The sequence below is a fragment of the Drosophila navojoa genome, chromosome 2, assembly GCF_054131105.1.
Source record: "Drosophila navojoa isolate 15081-1374.11 chromosome 2, UAZ_NAV_1.0, whole genome shotgun sequence".
Classification (NCBI taxonomy): Eukaryota; Metazoa; Arthropoda; class Insecta; order Diptera; family Drosophilidae; genus Drosophila; species Drosophila navojoa.
This window is the reverse complement of record NC_142890.1, coordinates 1,774,240-1,795,236: the sequence shown is the minus strand read 5'-3', so window position 1 is coordinate 1,795,236 and position 20,997 is coordinate 1,774,240. Positions and strand designations below refer to the sequence as shown.

Genomic DNA, 20,997 nt, shown 5'->3' with positions numbered 1-20,997 from the left:
TGGCGCAGCATTTTGGCCTGGCGTTGATACTGATGAAGTGCCCAATCAATTGGCTGTCCAAAAGGCTGCCTCACAGCTAGACGCATTAGAATCAACGTGCGGAATTTAATAAAGCAAAAGTAATTAATGCATTTAGCCAGGGAGAGAGGGGGAGAGAGGGCGAGGGAGCGAAAAATATGAAATTTGGCACTGTTTAGTGCCGTGTCAACACTTACGGCTCGTTACGCACGGCTGAGCGACAGGGCGGCTGCTGATGATGTTGGTCGGGGCTGATGAGCGTGGCTTAAATAAAGGCAAAAGCGTAAAATCAACAACGGGCCACGGCAAGGGCTACAGCAACGGCTACGGCGATGCCAACAAAAGGCATGGAAAACGCAAACATCAACATTTTCCACAAATAATAACAAACATTTATGGCATGATGGCATAACTTTAACTACACACACGTACGCCAATATCTGTGTGTGTGTGTGTGTGTGTGTGTATATGACAACACATGTGCAACGTTGACAGCCATTTTAATGGAATATGCGCCAAAACAGCGCCAGAACTCGGCATGGTCAAAGAGACAAGCAGCAAATGTGTTTGCCACATGGTTGGACAGCAAATATATAATGCCCGAATGACAACAACAAAACATATACCATTATGTACACACACACACACGTATATATATATGTATATGTAGACAACAGCTATGGCCATTTATAGCACCAAAAAATGTGCCTCAAGTGCAATTGCAAATATTTTATATAATATTATTGTCAAGAGCTCTAGTGCCACAAGGCCAATTTGAAGTGTTGCCTGAGATGTGAGAGTTGTACAGCTCGGACTTGAATAAATATTCCTTATATATAGAGAAAATTAACATTCCATTATTTCTTAATAAATATATGGCGAGTTTTTGAAAAATCATTTAAGGTCATTAAAAGTTGGTATTCATAATTTTTTTTCTTACAAAATACTTTGATTCCATTTTTTTAATTTTTAATTTTATATATAAATATTTATTTTCATATTCATTTAAACTTAACTGCTCAAAATTTATTTTAGGAATTTTATTTATTTATGAAAAAACAAAATTTGATTTATTTTATTTATTTATTTTATTTTTATTTTATTTATTTATTTATTTTATTTTATCTTAATTTGGAAATTAATAATTTAAAATATAAATAGTTGTAATAATTTTTTTTTTTTATTTATTCTCACAAAATATATAATTTGATTTCATTTTTTTCTATATTGATATATTTTTTTTTTTAAATTGTGCAAAATTGTGCAAAATTGGTTTGCAAAATTTGAAAATATAAAAGTTAATTAAGAACAACTAAAATTTATTTTTTTATAATAATTAAAATTATTTTATACATATATATATATATTTTTATTTATTCGCAAGATTTGTATTCGCAAAGATATTTACAAACTCAGCTTCTCTCAAAGGCGTACCACATCTGCCTTTGTGACGCACACAAACTTATCAAAGCCACTGTGCACCACGCACGTTCACACGCGTCGATTTTTTCTCGGTATTTGTTCTACTCTCATTTGTTTTCTATACGTATAAATTTCTATATAAAAATAGATATATGTTTGCACTCAGTTAGGAATGAACTTTCGGCTGAGGGTTTTATGTTGTTGGGATTCCTTCTGCTATGTTTTTGTATTTTTGGTATTTTTTGGCGTGGACCTTCTTGTTGGCATGTGAGTCATGCGTGGAGCACCTGCTGCCTACCCGGTTGCCGTGTTAATTCGTGCGTTGTGCCCCAAAACGCGGCATATTCCCAGCGCTGGCCTGTCGGAGCCCTGTCAAAGCGCCCATGTATATCGCACACATGTGAACAAACAGCAACCAGCAGAGTCGGCGAATTTCCAGGGCCTAGAGCACGATTCGTTGCCAGAACACGCACACGAAGGATCCCCCCGGTGCGGTGCCTATCGGCTGCCAGGATATCTCCAATCTGCTGTCTGCCGTCTGCCTGCTGCCTCTACTAGTTAGTCCTGGGCTGCGGCTCGGTGTTTGCTCGGGATGCGAGCGCACTTGACATACGAAGCAGGTTTCTGAAATATATACACATATAAGTTATGCGTATATATAAGCTTCAGTTGTCAAAATATTCACAAAAATTAGGAAGCCAGCGGGAGATGAAGCGGGGCAGCCTGGGCAGGTTTACATATCATTCATTTCAGCCAGACAGCCTCTGCTCAGGACTCATGAGAATTTATTAACAAAAACATTAATTGAAGTGCGAAATAATTAACTCTTTCGCATGTAGGTGACAAGTGAGCTAAGGAAATAAAGTAGAGAGCATGATGAAATGGGTAGAGGCGCCAAAAAGAGTGAAGATATGGGAAGAGAAGAGTGTAATTATAATCATAAAACAGATTGAATGTCACATAAATATATGGAGTTGAACTAATGAAGAAACTTGAACCAAAATTTTCAGTAGTCTTACATATAAATATATAGAAAATGTATGTACATATATATAGAGGTAAATTATATCTGAAGAAGCCTCAACAAATGGATACAAAATTGCATTGAGTTTATTTTCGCTTTCATCTTCCTATATATAAAAACTTAGTCTTATTAAGCATCTTATATATATATAAAAGAAATTTGTGTTACAATTGCAAATATTTTTATTAATTTTTTATTTATTATTATTTAATATTTTTCATTAAGATTTAACTTTTAAAAAATATTTACCTTCATTAGAATATCTTTATAAGTAAATTTTTACAAAATAAAATATTGATTACACCTCAGTGAAATTTCAAGTGACTCATTATATTGTCTCACCTGCTGGCGGCTCTGTCATGTGCTTAGAGAGCCCATCAGGCAGTGGCATGTGATCAATTGAGATTAATGATATCGTCTGCATAATCAAGCTATTCGCTATTTAAGCGAATCGAATTCAATGCTCGACTTATTGAATGGCAGCGTCGCCTCTGCAATTGCCTGTAAGGCGATAGACGTGAAAGCATTTGCAGCAAATCACTTGAACTTTCTCACACCTTGTCGCGCACAGCTCATCGCACACACACAAAAAACACTCACACACACACACACTCTCAGATCATTTACTCATTGAGGCTCTATTTCAATGTTGAGAGTTAACGCTCTTTGAATTTCAGTTCGTGCTCGTGCTCGTGTTCGAGTTACGTTACGTTACGTTGCGTTACGTTACGATTGACCAAGTTTTCAATTATTTACAGGTAATTTGGTTCAAAGACACCATGCAATTGGACACCACCGAGCGGCACATCATGGAGAATCGCGGCTCACGTCACACGCTGATTATACGCAAAGTGCATCCGCAGGACTTTGGCAACTATTCCTGCGTGGCCGAGAATCAGCTTGGCAAGTCACGCAAAACTCTGCAGCTGAGCGGAAAACCGAATGTTGCCGTTTTTAATTCACCGGCAATCAGTCAGTACAAGGACAGGTAAGAATTCACCATGTCAGACAGACAGGCAGACAGCGGGAGACGTCCAGACACGTGCGCGTTCACGTGGCTACGTGCCACACACACACACACATACGCACACATACACTGTTAGATAAGTGCTTGACTTCAGTTGAGCCAAGTTAACTTTTTGTTGAATTGAGATAGCCTAATTAGCGCAGCTCAGATTTACACGGCGGCGTATACGTAATACGACACGACGTATACACACATTCGGAAAAAACTGAAAATGAAAATGAAAATGAATGAGCCAAACAAAAAATGATTTAAGAAATGTCAGTTTTTTGTGCAGTGTATATTGAGACGGCGGCTTTATTAGTTTCATTTCGTTGAATGACACACCATGGACTGTGGGGACAGTGGGCCAACTGCTCGTATACGTAACAAATAAAACTTTTAATTGGATTAGCTGTCATCAGACGGACACACACACACACACACACAATCAGACGGAGCAGACAGACACTGAGACCCACACATGGCTGAGAGGACAAGCAGCCATGCGACAAACAAGCTCACATCTCACTGTCAGACACACACAGAGTGTGTGTGTGAGAGAGAGAGAGAGCAGGAGAGTGGGTGAGAGAGAGAGAGAAGGAGACTGGGTGGGTAAGGTAGACAGACAACGACATTGCTATAGACCTAACAAGCTGCCAGCGAGTGGCATTGGCACCTTTCAATAATTCAACTTGAATTAAGTTCAATAAACTAGAAAAAAAGAAGAAAAACTGCTGGGGAAAACATATAGAAATGTGTAAAATTGAAAATGCGTAGCCAAAAAAAGGTCGAGCGTATCAAATAACTCAGATATAAACAAAATGAAATTCCAAAACCAATTTGCTCAACAACTGCCGCTGCTGCTGCTGCTGCTGCTTGACACATGAGCTCAGGTATTTTCTTAAATCAGAACAAAAGATTACGAATTTATGTTCATTTTCACTTGTATAAACTATATTTAAATAGCAAAAAACAATGTATATATATGAATTTGCAATGTATATTAAATCGAAAAATCTGCAGGCTTTCCTAAAAGTTTGTTGACTCTGAAACTGTTTCAAATTTCAAACTCATTAACTTTTATTAAATTAACATTTTAAAATGTAATGTAGCACGTAAAAGTATAGCACTAATTTAGGTTTCAAATTTTTAACTTTAAAAATAATGTAGAAATTTATTAAATTTTTATTGAATTATTTATTTTTTTTGTTTACTCTTGAGTGTGTTTAATACTAAATATTTTCGTTTTTATTTTTATTTTTTTAAATTATGTTCATGATTTTTTTTATATTTATATTTTTTTAAATATTCATTTATATTAAATTGAATTATTTTTTATATTTAATTGATTTTAATTTACACATTATAAAAAAAAATAAAATGTGATTTAATATCATTTTTATTTAATTATTATTACTAATATTACTAATAATATAATCATACACAAAATGTTGTTTTTTTTTATATATATTAAAAATATATATAATATTTCTATTTAAGAATACGAATATTTAATATTTAAAACAAGAATTTCAATCAAATTTATTTTATTTATGTTTCTTTTTTTTCTTTTCGTTTCATGAATCAATATAACGTAAATATTTTCGCTTAATGCATTTCATCGTTTATTTATTTATGTAAAATTGATTTTAATTTAATTAAGATGAGGCATATTAATTAATAATGAATTCATAATGAAAATACAGTATTATTTATGCCAGTTAACGAGCTACTACTGTTAGCACGTTGCGTATACGCCACGCATAACAAAGTTACTCTAGACAAACACGAAGCATGGGCAATGGCCAATGTGTCTCCCGCTCTCCCTCACTCTCTCCCTGTGTGTGTGTGTGTGGTAACAGAACTGTATTTTATTTTTGTTTTTTTTTCTGGTTGATGCTGAACGAGATTCGGGTTTTGTCAACGCAACGCTGATTTCATTTGCTGCCCGGCCCGGCCCGGCTCGGCCCGGAAACTGCTGCCGGCAATTAAGGCTGCCAAATTGGTGGCCCATGGAGCCAGAGATATAGTAGCAGCAGCAGCAGCAGCAGCATAGGGGGAGGCAGGGAATGTAGGCCACAGGCTGGCGCCAGTCGTCGAGTCTTCAATTGTTCATAATCATTTTTATTGCCAGCCTTACTTTGATGCTATATGCGAAAAGTTGGCCCTGATTGGCGCTTTATGTTTTTATTGTGCGCAGGACTTCAGGTTATTAGTTCATATGGCTCAATAAGCATGCAAAACAAAAACAACAGCTGAAATGTAGAGTAAAAAAAAAAAAGTGGAACGGAACGGAATGGAATGGAATGAAATTACGCACATTGAAACCGAAATAAATGCCAAACACAAGCAGCAATGGCACACAGATCCTTTGGCATTTGTATAAGTTGGCTTGTTTATGGCCTTTGGACCTCGCGACTCCTCAGAGTGCGGGCGCGTGCTCTCCCTCTCTCTGTCTCTCTCTCTGCTGATTAGCATTCAAATTGTGTGCCGAGTTTATCGCAAAGCAATGAACTAGCGCCTTTGTAATGCGAATGCTAGCTCTGAGTGGAAATGGCAGTGGGAGTGGCAGTTGGAGTGGGCGTGGGGTTGGGGGTCGAAGGACAACAAGGACACACAAGCGCTTTGCTTGTAATTAGTTGTTTACTCGAACGCAGCTTGAATAGTTTCAACTCATTCTCTCTCCGTCTCGATTACCGTCATAAATACTGCCAAATCTGTTGGCAATTGTTGGTGCGCAGCTGCTGTTGCTTAAAGCGAGTCTTTAAGACTGAGGCTAATGGCCAAAACTGCAGCTGGGCATGGACGGCTGTTAGCCTTTCGGTTGAATGAACGAAACGCATTGTGCGCACGACGAAGGACAAACAAAGGGCCAATAACAAAAGCAGAGAGTAGCAAAGCAGCAGCAGCAGCAGCAGGGGCAGTGGCAGCAGCAGCAGCAGCGGCAACAGGGACAACAACAACAATTGCTTTATGTGCGATATCTTAACCCCAGCCATTGTCAGCATTGATTATGTTGCTGTTGACGCAGCAACAACAGTTGCTGCGTCTGCGTGCTGACTGCAGCAACATGGCTTTATATCAAATTTAACAATTACATATTGATTGAGTCGAGTCTTAAAAATAAATCTGGCGCCAACTGTTGCACGCAACCAACTAACTCTCCCTCTCTCTCTCTCTCTCTGCTTAGATACAACATCTCATGGACAGTCGACTCGCACACACCCATCGAGGAGTACAAGTTGTCCTTCCGCAAGCTGCCACAAGGACATGAGGTCGTTGACAATGCCATTGACTCGCAATCCTCATCGTCATCGTCCTCGTCCTCCTCCTCCTCCTTGTCCTCGTCTTACGGCAGCAGCAGCCACAATCATCGCATCGCCAACAACTTGGCCAACTACGGCGGCTATGGCAATCTGATGCGCTGGGGCCACAACGATTGGCGCGATGTGGTGCTGCCCGCCTTCCCCCTGTCGCACCACTACTCCCAGGGCATGAGCTACATGGTGCGCGGCCTGGATCCCGATCAGCAGTACGAGGCCACAGTGCAGTCCCGGTAAGTGAGAGCCAAGCTCAGCTATGCGCTACAACTTGGTCAGAAACCGAAAAGCAAACTCAGCAGGGAACGCCCTTGAGATGATTATTTAGCAATGCGAAGAATGGTATATAGAGACTAGTAAGAGTACATAGATATGGATGTAGATGAGTATGTAGAGATGGATATGAATGAATATATAGAAATATGTAGATATGGCAGAGTATGTAGATAGCATGATTAGTAGATAGTAGTAAGGTATTTGAAAGTTTTTAGGGAAGAGCTGCAGCATGAACTACCTATTTAAGGAATCGAATTTCAGGAAGTTTTTAAATGGAACTAATTAGCTTAAGCTTAAGGTAGTATGTCAAATGATTGCTAGTAACGCTAAAAGCGTTTGCTGAAAGATCTCTTAAACTACTCCAAATATATGTCTAAACTTTATAAACCTCTGAGTAATAGAGTAAAATAGATGCTCTTGTGCTTGAATGACAAAACTCTTTTTCGATAGCCAAAAATATTTATGAAAGCCAGCAGAATATTGCTCTGATTTATGCAAATGTTAGTATACCTAAATATATGTAAGCGGCTTTGATTGTGTTTTGTCAGTTCTGCTGTGCTTGAATCGGTTTCTCTTCTTCTTTCCATAACTACATTTTAGTATCGATTGGTCTTTCACTTAGTATCGATATATATCTTTCATTCTCAATTGATATTCTAACTAATACACATATATCCTATATCGCATCTGTCTTCCCGCACACATTATTTACTTGAGCTTAGGCCTTGTTTAATAGAAAACAAATTTAGTTACTGCTGCAAACAAAAGCACTTCAAATACAGGAAACCTGAAAGCATTACGCTTTCCAAAGATAATTCAATGACAGTACATGGGTCATATATATTCAAGACTCAGCTTTCAATAATTTAAGAGGCTTTTGTAAGACCTTACAGTGCCTGCCCTCAGTGCAGCTACGTTGAGGCTGTGCACTGTGCAACAATCAGACAATCAGACAATCATTCAGTCAGTCAGACAGTTAATAAGGTTAGGTCTCTCTCTCTGCTAATAGAATATATTTATATATATATATATCTATACGTGCAACGTATATGTACATTTCCATAGCTGTTGCACAATGTTAATTCTTGCAACAAAAGCATTAATGTGTGCCACAAATTCTTGTTGCATATCCATTCACAGGAATCGCTATGGCTGGAGCGACTTGACCAACAGCTTCTTCTTCTCCACATCATCGAATGGTAAGTTGTGAATTATATATAGCTCGCTCTCTCCCACACTCCCGGACTGGCTCTATCCATCTCTATCCACACATAACTATCGCATAAATGTGTATAAATAGCATATCATATTTTAAGCCAGGCGTATGACATGCTCTCAAATCTCTGTCGGTGTGTGTGTGTGGAACAGCTTATGGCACACACACACACACACACACAGAGCGAGAGACATGTTCTTGCATGCGCCTGGCGCTTATGCAACACTTTATTTTATTAAATTTTCAAGCTTCAGTTGTTGTTGTTCTTTTCTTTTGGTTTTTGTTTATGTTTTTGTTGTTGTTGTTGTTTTTTTTTTAGTTGCTGTCCACATGCATAATAATTTGGTATTAAGCGCTACTTGCGCTGATAATCCTGAAAAATCGCCGTGCCGCATCATGAAAATCGCTTTACATGCCACATGACGCATGCCGCAATGCAAATAGTGCAAATTGTTGCCGTTTAATGCGTTGCGCTGCATCAAACAGAAAATTAATACACATTTCCCAGAATGAAGTGAATACAAGTGAAATTGCGTATACGCCATGGAGCCTCCACTTGGACTAATTGCTGCTAGCTTGAGCTTAGCATAATGAGCGTGAAAAATCAAATAAGCACACACACACTACAGTGCACTAATTGCATGCACACCCACACACGCACACCCACACACGCACACCCACATTCACATTCCTTAAGAGTTGTCGCTGCGGTTATAAATAAACAAAGATGCGGGGCGTCGATTGGGTTTTGCGTTTGGGCTGCAGGTGGATCGCATTTAAATGCGCAAACGAAAACCATTTATATGCAAAACTATTGTTGCATTGCATACCGAATGAGTGCCGCAGTGGCAAGGCGCCATGGCAGCCAACCAGCCAGGCAGTCGACCAGGTGCTCGGGCTGGTAGTCAGGCAACGGGCGCTGGCTGTGTGTGGCAGCCGCATAAAATGTAGCGCGCGCGCTTGGCTAACCGTTTTAACCCATGCAAATGACGCATATTTGCCACAGCTACCCGCAAGCCTCAACTCGCGCTCTCTCTCTCCCTCTCACTCTCTTCTGTCTCTTTCACGCACGCCTCCTTCCATCTCCCTCAAGATCTTTTGACTGCGAAATGCATGCAAATGCGAACGCAGCGAACGGCATTGAATGCCGACGACTCGACAAACAAACGAATAAATATGCAGACAGGCCAAGAGAAATGCGCAATAAACACGCACACACACACACACACACACACACACATACAAAGGGCAAGAGTGAGCGAGAGAGGGAGAGAGGTAGTTAGCGTAACAGAGATGGCTATAGACTGTGCACAAAGCGATACGACGAAATTAAATCAAGTAAAACGTGCATGCCACACACTCACACACACACACACACACACACACACAGTTGCAGTATCGATGTCACTTGTGCAAAGCGTCTTTCAGCTTTGACAGGTGCACACACACACACACTAGCACACTCACACACAGAGACAGATACACAGGTTGGCAAACGACTTCATTAAGCGGCATTGTAAGGCGCATAGTTCTTGCGACTGCTGCATTGCAACGTTTGCAGCGTTTTGTGGCAAGTCATTGGCGTGCATTGTGCTAATGGAAATGACTTCATTATATTTTCGAAACATAAACAATTTACGCAATTAGCGGCAGGACATGCAACAGCAACGCCAGCAACAGCCACAGCAGCAACAGCAGCAGCAGCAGCAAGGGCTAGAGCAATGCTGGCAATCGTGGCAAGCGCCAACTAATGAGCCTAGAGTGTCATAACTACAGCAACAAGAGTAACAAGAGCAACAAGAGCAGCCAGCCAGCTGAACGGTTATAACCACAATGTCAACAACAATGGCAGCCATTGCGGACAGCAACAACAGCAGCAGCAGCAACAGCAGCGACAGCAGCAACAGCGACAGCGACAACACCTAAGCACAACAAGCACACTCGAGCCAAACTGTAGCAAGGACTTGCACGCGCGCACAACCAGCACACTCACACACACACACACACACACACACACACTCACTCACACACTCCAACAGATATTAGCAGTTCATTTACCTGGACGACGTGCTCTGCAAGTCGACGAAGCTTGGACAACAGCAGCAATTGCTGGCGCTTCAGCTGCCCCTGCTGGGGCTGCCCCCAGCTCCTGCCACTTCAGCTGGCCATGCCACTAAAAGAAAACGCCAATTGAGTGTCGTGGCACACAGCAACAACAACAACAGCAAGCAGCTCACATATGCGCTCGAGCAAAGTCAAACACACTTATTTACATAGTATCTAAGCGAGAGTGAGGCTAAGTCCGCACAGGTGTGTGTGAGTGTGTGTGTGTGACTACCTCTTGGCCATGTAGCAATTACGAATTACATTTTTCGCAATGCCAAATAGAATTGCGGTGCATTACAGCTCCACATTTTGGCCAGGGCAAATTAGCTGGGCAGCAACAAAAAAAAAACATAAGAAGTCAAAAGGTCGAGTATTTTGTGGAATATATTTTTTTTTACTGAGGCAAATAGCCATGGGTTGAGTGGAGTATGTAATGAAAGTCGGAAAGTGAAAGATTACAGAAGCTATAAAAGTTCATATTGTTATATCTTTTAGCATATGATCTTCAAGGAACATCGACTCTATAATGAAAACAATAAAATAAAGTCCAAAATATGACAAATTGTATTATGACTGTATAGAATATTGATTAATATTTTGTAGTTCAAGTTTTTATTTTTGTTTGCTCAAACCTAAACACTGAGACGAAGCTTATCTAAATATTGGCCTGTATATAATTTTAGCTTAATTTTAGATTATTTATAATCTATAATAAATATATATAAATAGTTCACACTTTCTCTGCCATTGAACATGTTTCCGATCCCCTTTCAATGGATTATTCTCAAAATGTATTTCGATTTTTGCATCACAATTTTGTCAACTTTAAATGACAGCAATTCGACCATAAAAAGTTCCATTTTAATTTTTGATGCCCTGGCTCATCTGAGTTTAGCCATCTACATATCTCCTCAGCCATATAAACGGAATGATCAATTTGCCATAGTAAAGCCGATAAATGCAGCCCAAGCTCAGTTGATGCGAAAGGAGAGCTTATGTGTGTGTGTGTGTGTGGGTGTGTTTGTGTGTGTGTTTATGTGTGTATGTGTGCATGCATTGTTACGTGTGGAGTAACTGCAATAGCAGCAATTATGTTCAGGACGTACTCCCCACTAGATTCATGAATAGAATATAATTAATTAAACATAATTGAAAGAGGCATATTAAATATTACTTAGCTAATTAGTTAATTAATTAAAGATGCAAATGCTATAAAAATATTATAATTCATGCAAAATATTTATAAAAAAAAAAGTTCTATTCCATTTATAATATTCGTATTTCCAACGAGAACTTTAAAAAGCTCTCATTTCTATAAAAAATAAAACACATTCAAATAGTTGGCACGAATGAGCTTTATATATGTACATACCTATATATAGTATGTAAGTATTTTATGGCACATCAGATATATATGAATTCAGGATATGAACTTCTCACTTCTGCTCATGCACAGAGCTAAGGTTGCTCATCTGTTTGAGCCTTAGTCAGCTTGTCTAACTCACTTCGATTCATATTTCTTATTGGTCTGCTCGATTCCCTTGAGCATGCACCATAATAACCAAGCACACTTAATGGAAATAACGGTAGTTGATTTTATAGTTCAGATAGCTGGCTATATACATGCACATATACATATATGCGTATCACACAGTTATAGTGTATAGTGCACAGTTATAGTCTACTATATGGATGCCCAAGCATTTCTTAATGTCCTCTTCAAGCGCGTTGACTGCAGAAATAATTGTAGACGACAGCAGAAATTTATGCATCTGTATAGAGCATACATGTGTGTGTGCATGTGTGTGTGTGCTACAATACAAACTCCCAGAGGGCATATTCACTTCGATTTGCCGCAGACACCGTTGGCACGCCCTTTAAGGGCATTTAATTTTTATGACACTTTTTTAATGTACGCGCAGAGAGCTGAACTATTTTCATGGCAATAGCTGTTGTTGTTGTTGTTTCTGCTGTTGTCATTTTGCTGCGTATAAAAGAGACAACAATTGAGTCAACTGAGGTATGCAACTATTTACATCATAGACACACACACACACACATGCATACATACATACACAGAGATAGAGCTAAGGTATAGAGGCAAGTAGTTAACGTTAGATACTCACGCTTAGTGTGGCTTAGCTATAGCTCTATATATGTATATGTGTGCGTGTGTGTGTGTGTTGGGGTCAGAGTGTTGGGCTGTGGGGTCAACACTCTGCACAGCACATGGAGACATAAAAAATAATGCATTTTGTGCACGCGAAAAAATACTCGACATAAAGCCGCAAAAAAAAAAAAAAAAACGAAGAAAAGTTGAAGCAGTAAAAGAAAAAGCGAAGTTAAATAAAATTACAACATAAAGTAGAGAGTGTTTGTATGTGTGTGTATGCTACTGTTGTTGCTGCTGCTGTATATATGTATGTATGAGTGTGTGTGTGTGTGTGTGTGGCAAGCAGCTAGCGAATGCTAGAAGAAATATCCAAAAATGAAAGACTCGTTGAAAGTTGCGTAAAAAACTTGCTGAAACTGCCAACTGAGGACCAGTCAGCGATGGCAATAGCAATGGCAATAGCAATACAACAACAACAGCAACAGCAAATAACAAGAAGAAGATGAAGAAGAAGAAGCAGTAGAAGAAGAAGTAGTGGTAGCTATAGCAGGCGACGCATTCAAAAGGATGACAAAGTGGACCCTTACACTGGCAGCAGGACGCGACTGTCGTCTGCTCAGCGCAGCTCAAATTTTCAATTTACTTGTCCAATGTCTGGCTATCTCTGTCACACACCTCTGCATCTCTCTCTCTTGCTCTCTGTGCCGCTCTGGCTGCTTTTGTGTTGCCGCGGGGAATGCTTTAGCAAAGGCTCCAAACAAACTGCAGCAACAGCAGCAACAGCAGCAACAACAACTCTCATTCCTTTTTCTTTGGCTGTTGCATGTAAGTTGCAAAAAGTTTGCCACACACACACACATAGAACTATATAAAAATATGTACTAAGTATACATTGCTATATACAATACATATATATACATACATATAAATGTATGTATGCGCTGGCTAGATGTGTAATGCGAATTCCCGACGTGAATGTTATGTTTATGTAAAGTGCTGCTGGCTCGAGGGGACGGGGAAGCTGTTGCTGAAGTTTGCCGCAAGTGCTGCTCGCATAACACAAAGGAGATCAGACTGCATTATAATAAGTACAACACACGCACACACTCACACTCACACGCATAAGCAGCTGTGGCCGCTTTAAGCTCAACTTTAACTCTGGTCAGCCGGTCATTGCCTTGAGCTATTTGCGAGCCAAGTTAACTGCAATTCGGCTACGAGTAAAAAAATAGAGTAAAACGGCCAACAATTCAGTGCAAATCCGCAATTTAGCAGCGCAGCCAGAAACGCGCCAAATCCTGAACCACAGCACCGCCGCACCACAGAAATTTCAACAACTTTTCAAACCCAATTGGAATACGCTCTCTCTTTCTCTCTCTCTCTCTCTCTCTCTCTCGCACACTCTCTCTCTCTCTCCCTCTCTCTCTACCTCTCTCTCTCTCTCTCTCTCTGTCTGTCTCTCTCTCGCTCTCTCTCTCTCTCTCTCTCTCTGTCCCAACTCGGCTCTGGATCTGCCCCTGCCTCTGTCACTGCTCCTGTGTATGACTGTTCTGTATTTATAGCTCAAAATCCAGCCAAAAATCTAACCGAAATACACTGCGAGAAATATCAAAGAAAATTATGAAAACTTTTTATAGCCTTTGCACACATACATATATACAAATTTTAGTTTAATTTTATCATTCTATATACATTATGCAAATATATATATATTTTTTTGTACCTAAAATATTATAAATATAATACAATAACATTAAGATTTATTTTAAATATAAATAAATAACAAGCTAAAGAAAGCGTTCTAGCTGGGAACACTCCATTAGCAAATTCCCTGCACTTCTACATACATGATAAGCAATACGAATTTCATTTATTAATTTATAGTTATATTTATTAATATTATTAATAATATAATATATATGCAAAATAAAGTGAATATAATTAATTTAATTAAATTTCATTACATTTAAACTATAATTGCTTATATCTCATATATAAATCATTCCATATAATCTAATTTTTTTTTAAGGAATTTTCTTTTAACTCTTCTTTTATCAAGTATTTATTATTTTGATTATTGCAGAAACGATTTTTCCATTTAATATATAGAGAATAATATTTAATTAATTTATGCTTATACCCTCAACTTTTACCCAATATCAACAGTTAAGAGAAACTTATAGCCGAGCTACTATCGCCCCTATATATCATTATTCCTCCATCAACTCAGCCCAAATTCTCTTCATTATGCTGATTTTCGCATATGTTGATTTCTTAATTTTAACATTTTTAAAAACAAATTAAACATAATAATAAGATTAACCTTAGTCATAATTTTGCCACACACAACACTTGTTTCTCTAAGTGTATTCGCCGTGACTGACTGATGCGCAGAGCCTTGGGCCAGCTGAACACCTTCTGTATTCAGGCAGTGCGTGTTGCCAGCTACTTGTTGTTGCTGTAGTTGTTGTTTGCATTGTTGCAAATGCAAATGCGTGGCACCTCTGCCACTCGGCTCCCCTCTCTACGCCATAAGCCACTCGATCCACTCCGAAAAAACAGCAACAAATCGCGCAGCGGCGCACAGAAAAAACAAAATATTTGTGCTCCAAAATGTAGCGCTTAAAAATCGGATTTAGCTGATGCACCTATCAGCACACAACTGTAAACTGTCTGTCTGTGTGTGTGGGTGTGTGTGTGTGAGTGTGTAAATGTGCCTGTCTGTCTATGCATTTGTCGCTCGACCACAATGCTATTACGTGAATAGCGCGCTCGCCCACTCGAGCACAAAAACCTATTTCAGGAGCCCCGAGCCGTAGCGTTTTCTGGGGCAGGTGCTGAAATGCGGCCGCTGTGTGGTAAATGCAACGTGGGCATGTTGCTTGTTTAGCGCAACGTGAAACCTGCATCATGCAACGCGCCACGCACAACGTGCAACACACCAAATCACAAGTGACGTTATGGTTTGTGCCACCAAACCGCAGGCAATAAAAGACGCAATGACAGTCGATGCCAATGACATCCAGTGACAGAGCGACAGCTCCAGCATTAGCCCCACTGGATGCACACACACACACACACACACACACACGCATGCACCGTTACCTGCGCCTGTTTTCATTAGAAAATTTGTTGGCATTTGACTGGCGCCACAATTGACAATTTGGCCGTAGTTTATGCGTGGAGCACGCAAATTTATATGGTAATTCGATGCGTTTGACGGGCTGTTGCCCACTTTTTTCTTTTTTTTTTCTGCGAGCGCGAGCTCCAAATTGAGGCTTTTAGGGGCGCTGGCTGGCAGGGGTTGCCGTTGGCAAGTAGGCTGAATTTATAGTTCTGTTGCAACAGCATTTCTAAATTGAACGTGTCATGTTTAGAGGCAGCAGCAGCAGCAGGAGGCAGTAGCAGGAGGAGGCAGCAGCCCAGATGCCTCAATAGATTAGCTGTCCTGTTAGCAAGCACTATGCTGCAACAGCATGCAACACACTCACACGCACACACACACTTACATATCCGGCTGTCCAGCTGTCCGTCCGTGTTGTTGTCCGTCTATTAAAAGTGTCAGCAAATGACTTGAACATGTGCGCCGCAGCAAATGAGAACACGTCAAGGATGTCAGTGCCTCCCGGTGCTAAGGACTGCCAGCTGCCTGCCTTCTGCCTGCTGCCTGCTGGCTGGTTGGCTGAATGCAGAGATGCTGCCTGCATGGCTGACAGCTACACATTCAATGAGATTTGTATGTTTTAGATAATGTCGAACCAGTCGTTCTCCAACTCAGCCGGGGGGGCTCATAGAAAAGCGAGCCACATCAAATATGAATAAGTTTTGAACGCTCATCGCACACTATCTCTCATTGACAGCTGTCGTGTAACAGTTTTGCAATAAGCACACACACACATACACATACATGCATAGTGACATTGCACCGTGGGTCAATTTGGCAAAGGCAGTGCGAATCGACATTTGCCAAATATTTTGTGGGAGCAAAACTCAGTTTGAGTTTTATTTAAGTTCTTTAAAGCTTAGGGAAGAAAGAGAAAAAATATTATTATTTTTTTTTTTTAAGCTGGCAATTGCTTCTATATAATGCGGTTTTCCAGCTGGCATTTTTTTTCTGTATATTACGATAATTAAAAATGAAATTTAGCTGAAGCATTGTAAATTTTTTCTCTGAAGCAAAAAATATAGAAGAAAAAATTAATTGATTTTGGAGAAAGATTCAAACTATTATTTTTTTTTTATCAATTCCTTACTTGTTTGAAAAAAACTTAGTTAGAAGAAATAGCTGCAAGTCTTCTAAAAGCTTAGACCAAGACGATATGATATCATCTATTACTAAAGCATAATCTTTATATATTTCTTCATATATCTGCTTCAAGCTTTTTGAGTTCATTTAATGATAAAAATTCAATTTAAATTAACCCTTGAGTACTAAGACATCGCCAAGGCACATATATTTTTAAAGTCTCTTCAAACTTCAGTCGAAGTCCCAAGTCAAAAAACTCATAGAGAATTATTATCATTATGACATATATAAATATTCTGATTATTTTCCCTTTTTTTTTCATAGAGTTACACTCAAAAGACTTTGCATATATTATTTTTGTTTTTTTTGTTTTTTTTTTTTTTTTTTGCTCACATGCAGTTTAGAAATGCCCCACAGTGCTGTTAGTTGTTGTTGCCGCTGCCAATTGGAGCTGAACCGGCTTGGAGTTTCATTAAAAGCCAGCTGTTGGCCGGATCAGTACAGACTGTTGGGCTCTTGGGCTGTTGGGCTGTTGGGCTATTGGCAACGTTGCCTTGGCTATTGAGCGCAAGCATTTAACCTGGCCAGGTTCAGAGCCAGCCAACTGTGGTCCGGCCGCGCCGTCAGCCCCGCGCGGCTTTAGCGCTTGGTTTCTTTTGCTTCTGGCCGGCTGAGCAGCCAATTGCAATTGGCAACGATGTCGCCAGGCGGCAGAGCTCAGCACTGCACAGCACGTTCCTCGAGGCTTTAATGGCAAAATGTTCATTTGTCATTATTGACAGATGTCGCACGTTTGCCATTTTAATTGGCGGCTTACACAAAATGAGCTGCAGCCCAGTCAGGCAGACAGCTCGATAGTCGGACAGCCAGACAGCCAGACAGCTGTCCAGCTCAGCTCAGCTGCCAGTCAGCCTGAATGACTCAGTTGGAGCGCGTTAATGATTTATCCTGCGGTCAAATATTTGATTTGAAAGTCAGCTTAGCCCTAGCATTTATCGTCCTCATGTTTTTGTTTGGTTAATTGCAACTACCTACGACTATCGTGTACTATCGCAACTATCGCTATCTACTTTTCCAATGACTGATCCACCTACACACACATATCAATTGCAGATGTTCTTGTCGATTTGTCCACATTCTTAAATCACGGTCAGTCAGGTCAGTCTCTCTCTCTATCTCTCTCTCTATCTCTGTCACTCTGGCTTTCTATTTCTCTCTCTCGCCTTTCTCTCTCTCTCTCTTTTATTTGCCTGTTTATATTTGCATGGTCCATAGTTTTTTAGTTTTCATATGCATGCGCTCCATGAAAAAAACTCAATATTTGCGATAAGCTCACAGCATCTCTAAAAAAAATTTAAATAAATAAATAAAAATCTCAATAAAAAGCAAATATATATATACGTGTGTGTGTGTGTGTCTTTTCCCATCTCTCTCTCTCCATGTGTGTGTGTGCGAATTTGCAGTTTACCAAGCATTTTGTGGCTACAAATTTATTTCCTTTTTCTGTTCAATTTGCATTGCTTTCACAGCACAACAAACAAAAAAAATGTCTATAAAATCTGATAAAAAACATAGAAAAAAGCCAAAAACGTTTTAAATGGATAACAAGAATTTATATTTGCGTATATATGTGTGTGTGTGTGTGTGTGTGTGTTATTTTTTATAACCCATTGGCAACATTTGAAACGTTACAACCTGCATGAGTTCTGCCATCTCTTTTCAGCACACAATATTGAAAAACTAATACACACACACACATATATGAACATAAAATGCAATAGAGATAACTGCATATATGAACTAATGATTGAATTTGCTTTCGCATATATTTATCTATATCTCTTTGCCTTATGCTCTATCTCGCTCTGGCGCAGCAATTAAACATTTTCACATCTTTTTTCTCCCGATTTTGCAGATAACGAGATGCGAGATCTGAGCGTGACCTTCTATGGCAGCGGAGCGGTGAATCGGCAGCAACTGAGTCTGGTCACACTGAGCGGCGTTACGCTTATGCTGAAACTGATTCTCGCCTAGATCTGAGCGGAGCAATTGGCTCGCACTCTTTGGATTTAAGTAACGAATTTCACCGCCAATAGCATTACTGAAATGGAACGGGTTCACTTCATTTGTTTGGCAGGCATGAAAGTGGAAAATAAGTAAGAAAGAAAAGCAAAGAAGTAAACAGAAACAGATTAAAGACAGCTGCTCTAGTTGTAACTTAGCCTAAGTCAAAGCGAAAACAAAAAACGTAAAAAAAATAAACATTTTTCTCAAAACTCCAAACTCAAAACTCTCAATTTTTGCAATTTCTCAGAACATTTCAAAGCATTAAACAAAATGAAAAAACCAAAGAAACAAAATGGAACCATATAAAGATATATATATATATATACATTTATATATATATACGATACAATCAATGTCATAGCATAAGCAACTGTTCATACTATCACACATGCATACATATATAGACACACACACACACACACACATACTCATGCATATATATCTTAACATTACAGCACTCGAAATTCCAGTGTAAATAGATTTTATTGCATACTTTTAGGCTTAGGGAAAAACTGACAAACTGCACCAAAAGAAGTTGAAAAAAAGCATTACAAACTTGATGAATTATGAATATTGAATAAAAGAAAACACACCAACACATACATATACCTTTGCTTGAGTGTGTGCGTAACTAGCAAATAGAGTACATCTATCTAGCGTCTAGACTAAGCCTAAATAGTATCTTGTATGTGTTAATGAAATTAACATGCCAGTGCATAGCCAATTATTCGTAACCGACAACAGATTCGTGTATTTATTTGCGCATAAATATATACACATATATATATATAAATACATTTGGTTGGAATACCCATAATGCTAAATGCGTATCGCAGTTTTTTCTAGCTTTTTGCCATTTTGGATGTCTGTAGTAGTAAGTAGCCTAAAGAAAAATAAAAGAAGACAAACCAAAAAAAAAATAACATAGGCTCTTTGATTTCTAACTGTAAATTACATAAATACACACACACACAGACAGTCACACGCACACCGTCGTAGATATAAAATAAGCTTTGTATGACATAAGTGTAAATAAATTAGTAAAGGAAATTTGGAGCTAGAGCCGCCAAGGCCCAAGGCAAATCCAAATCGAATACATTCACATATAAATTAAATAAATAAATATATATATATTTATATTTAAATATTAGCAAATTTATGACGTCATCAAGTGGTCATGCAAACAGGGTGCGTGCCAGTTTGATTTACTTTCAACTCTTCCAGCATTACTTTTTCGTTTTGTACATAAAAATGCACCAAAGTTAAATACAATTATCTAGATATACGTACATATATACAGACATATGTATGCAACGTAATGCGAATAAAAAGACGTTGCATAGGCACCCGTTTAGGTTCTTCATTTACGTCACAGGCACCCTGTATTTTCATTTTTAGCAAATTTCTCAAAGCTAGGCAAAATATTTAATATAGTCAAAGGGCATACGAAACAAAAATTATGATAAATTTAAAGCAGCTGTTGCTTAAAATAAATATTAAAATAAAAAACAAACAAAAACCGAAATGGAAAAAAAAATGAAAAAAAAATTAAGTGTAAACACGCAAATTGATTTACAAATAAGAAAATAAATAAACAATTTACTCAAAACACAGCTTTTAAAACATTTGATTAATAAAAAGTCATTCGCCTGGACGAAGCCAACACACAAACAAAAACACAAAAATCAGAAGAAAAAAAAACTAAATTAAATTGAAAATGATATAAAAATAATAAAGTGTATGTTTAATTCAAACTCATGGCCAAAATGCAGCAAAAAGGGCAAGGCAAACGTATTTATAATTATATTCAAATAATGCATCACACAAACACATATATACATATGTACATATATATGCATATATGTGTATATATTTGCCAGTTTCTGTTCGAATATGAAGTTCTCCCATATCCCGCCCCGATTCCCACCCAAAACTCCGTTTTTGCTTAGTGCCCTCAATGAGTATATATACACACACACACACATATATATATATATAGTATATATATATGCTATAATGATGTTCTATGTACATGTGCGTTTATATGTGTAATTTAATATATAATATATACATTTAGTTATAAAATTGTATTTTTAGTTAATGCTAAAACAGAATGAAAAACAAAACAAAATACCGAAACCAAAAAACTTAATGTGTACAATTCGAAAGATACTTTTCCGAGC

The 20,997-nt window shown here is 38.6% G+C and overlaps 1 protein-coding gene across 2 annotated transcripts in view; it reads left to right on the top strand.

The window, feature by feature from the left end:
• LOC108660393 (lachesin) overlaps positions 1 to 20,479 on the top strand; it is a 96,195-nt gene extending 75,716 nt beyond the window's left edge. The window contains exons 8-12 of one of the 2 annotated variants that reach the window (XM_030391122.2): positions 3,223 to 3,452; positions 6,661 to 7,026; positions 8,207 to 8,265; positions 17,861 to 17,905; positions 18,663 to 20,479. In XM_030391122.2, coding sequence (XP_030246982.1) covers positions 3,223 to 3,452; positions 6,661 to 7,026; positions 8,207 to 8,265; positions 17,861 to 17,905; positions 18,663 to 18,781 — 819 coding nt within the window. In that variant the 3' untranslated portion in view covers positions 18,782 to 20,479. The remainder of the gene's footprint in view (positions 1 to 3,222; positions 3,453 to 6,660; positions 7,027 to 8,206; positions 8,266 to 17,860; positions 17,906 to 18,662) is intronic. The other variant, XM_030391123.2, reaches the window with a different exon arrangement.
• The last annotated feature ends 518 nt before the right edge of the window (positions 20,480 to 20,997 follow it).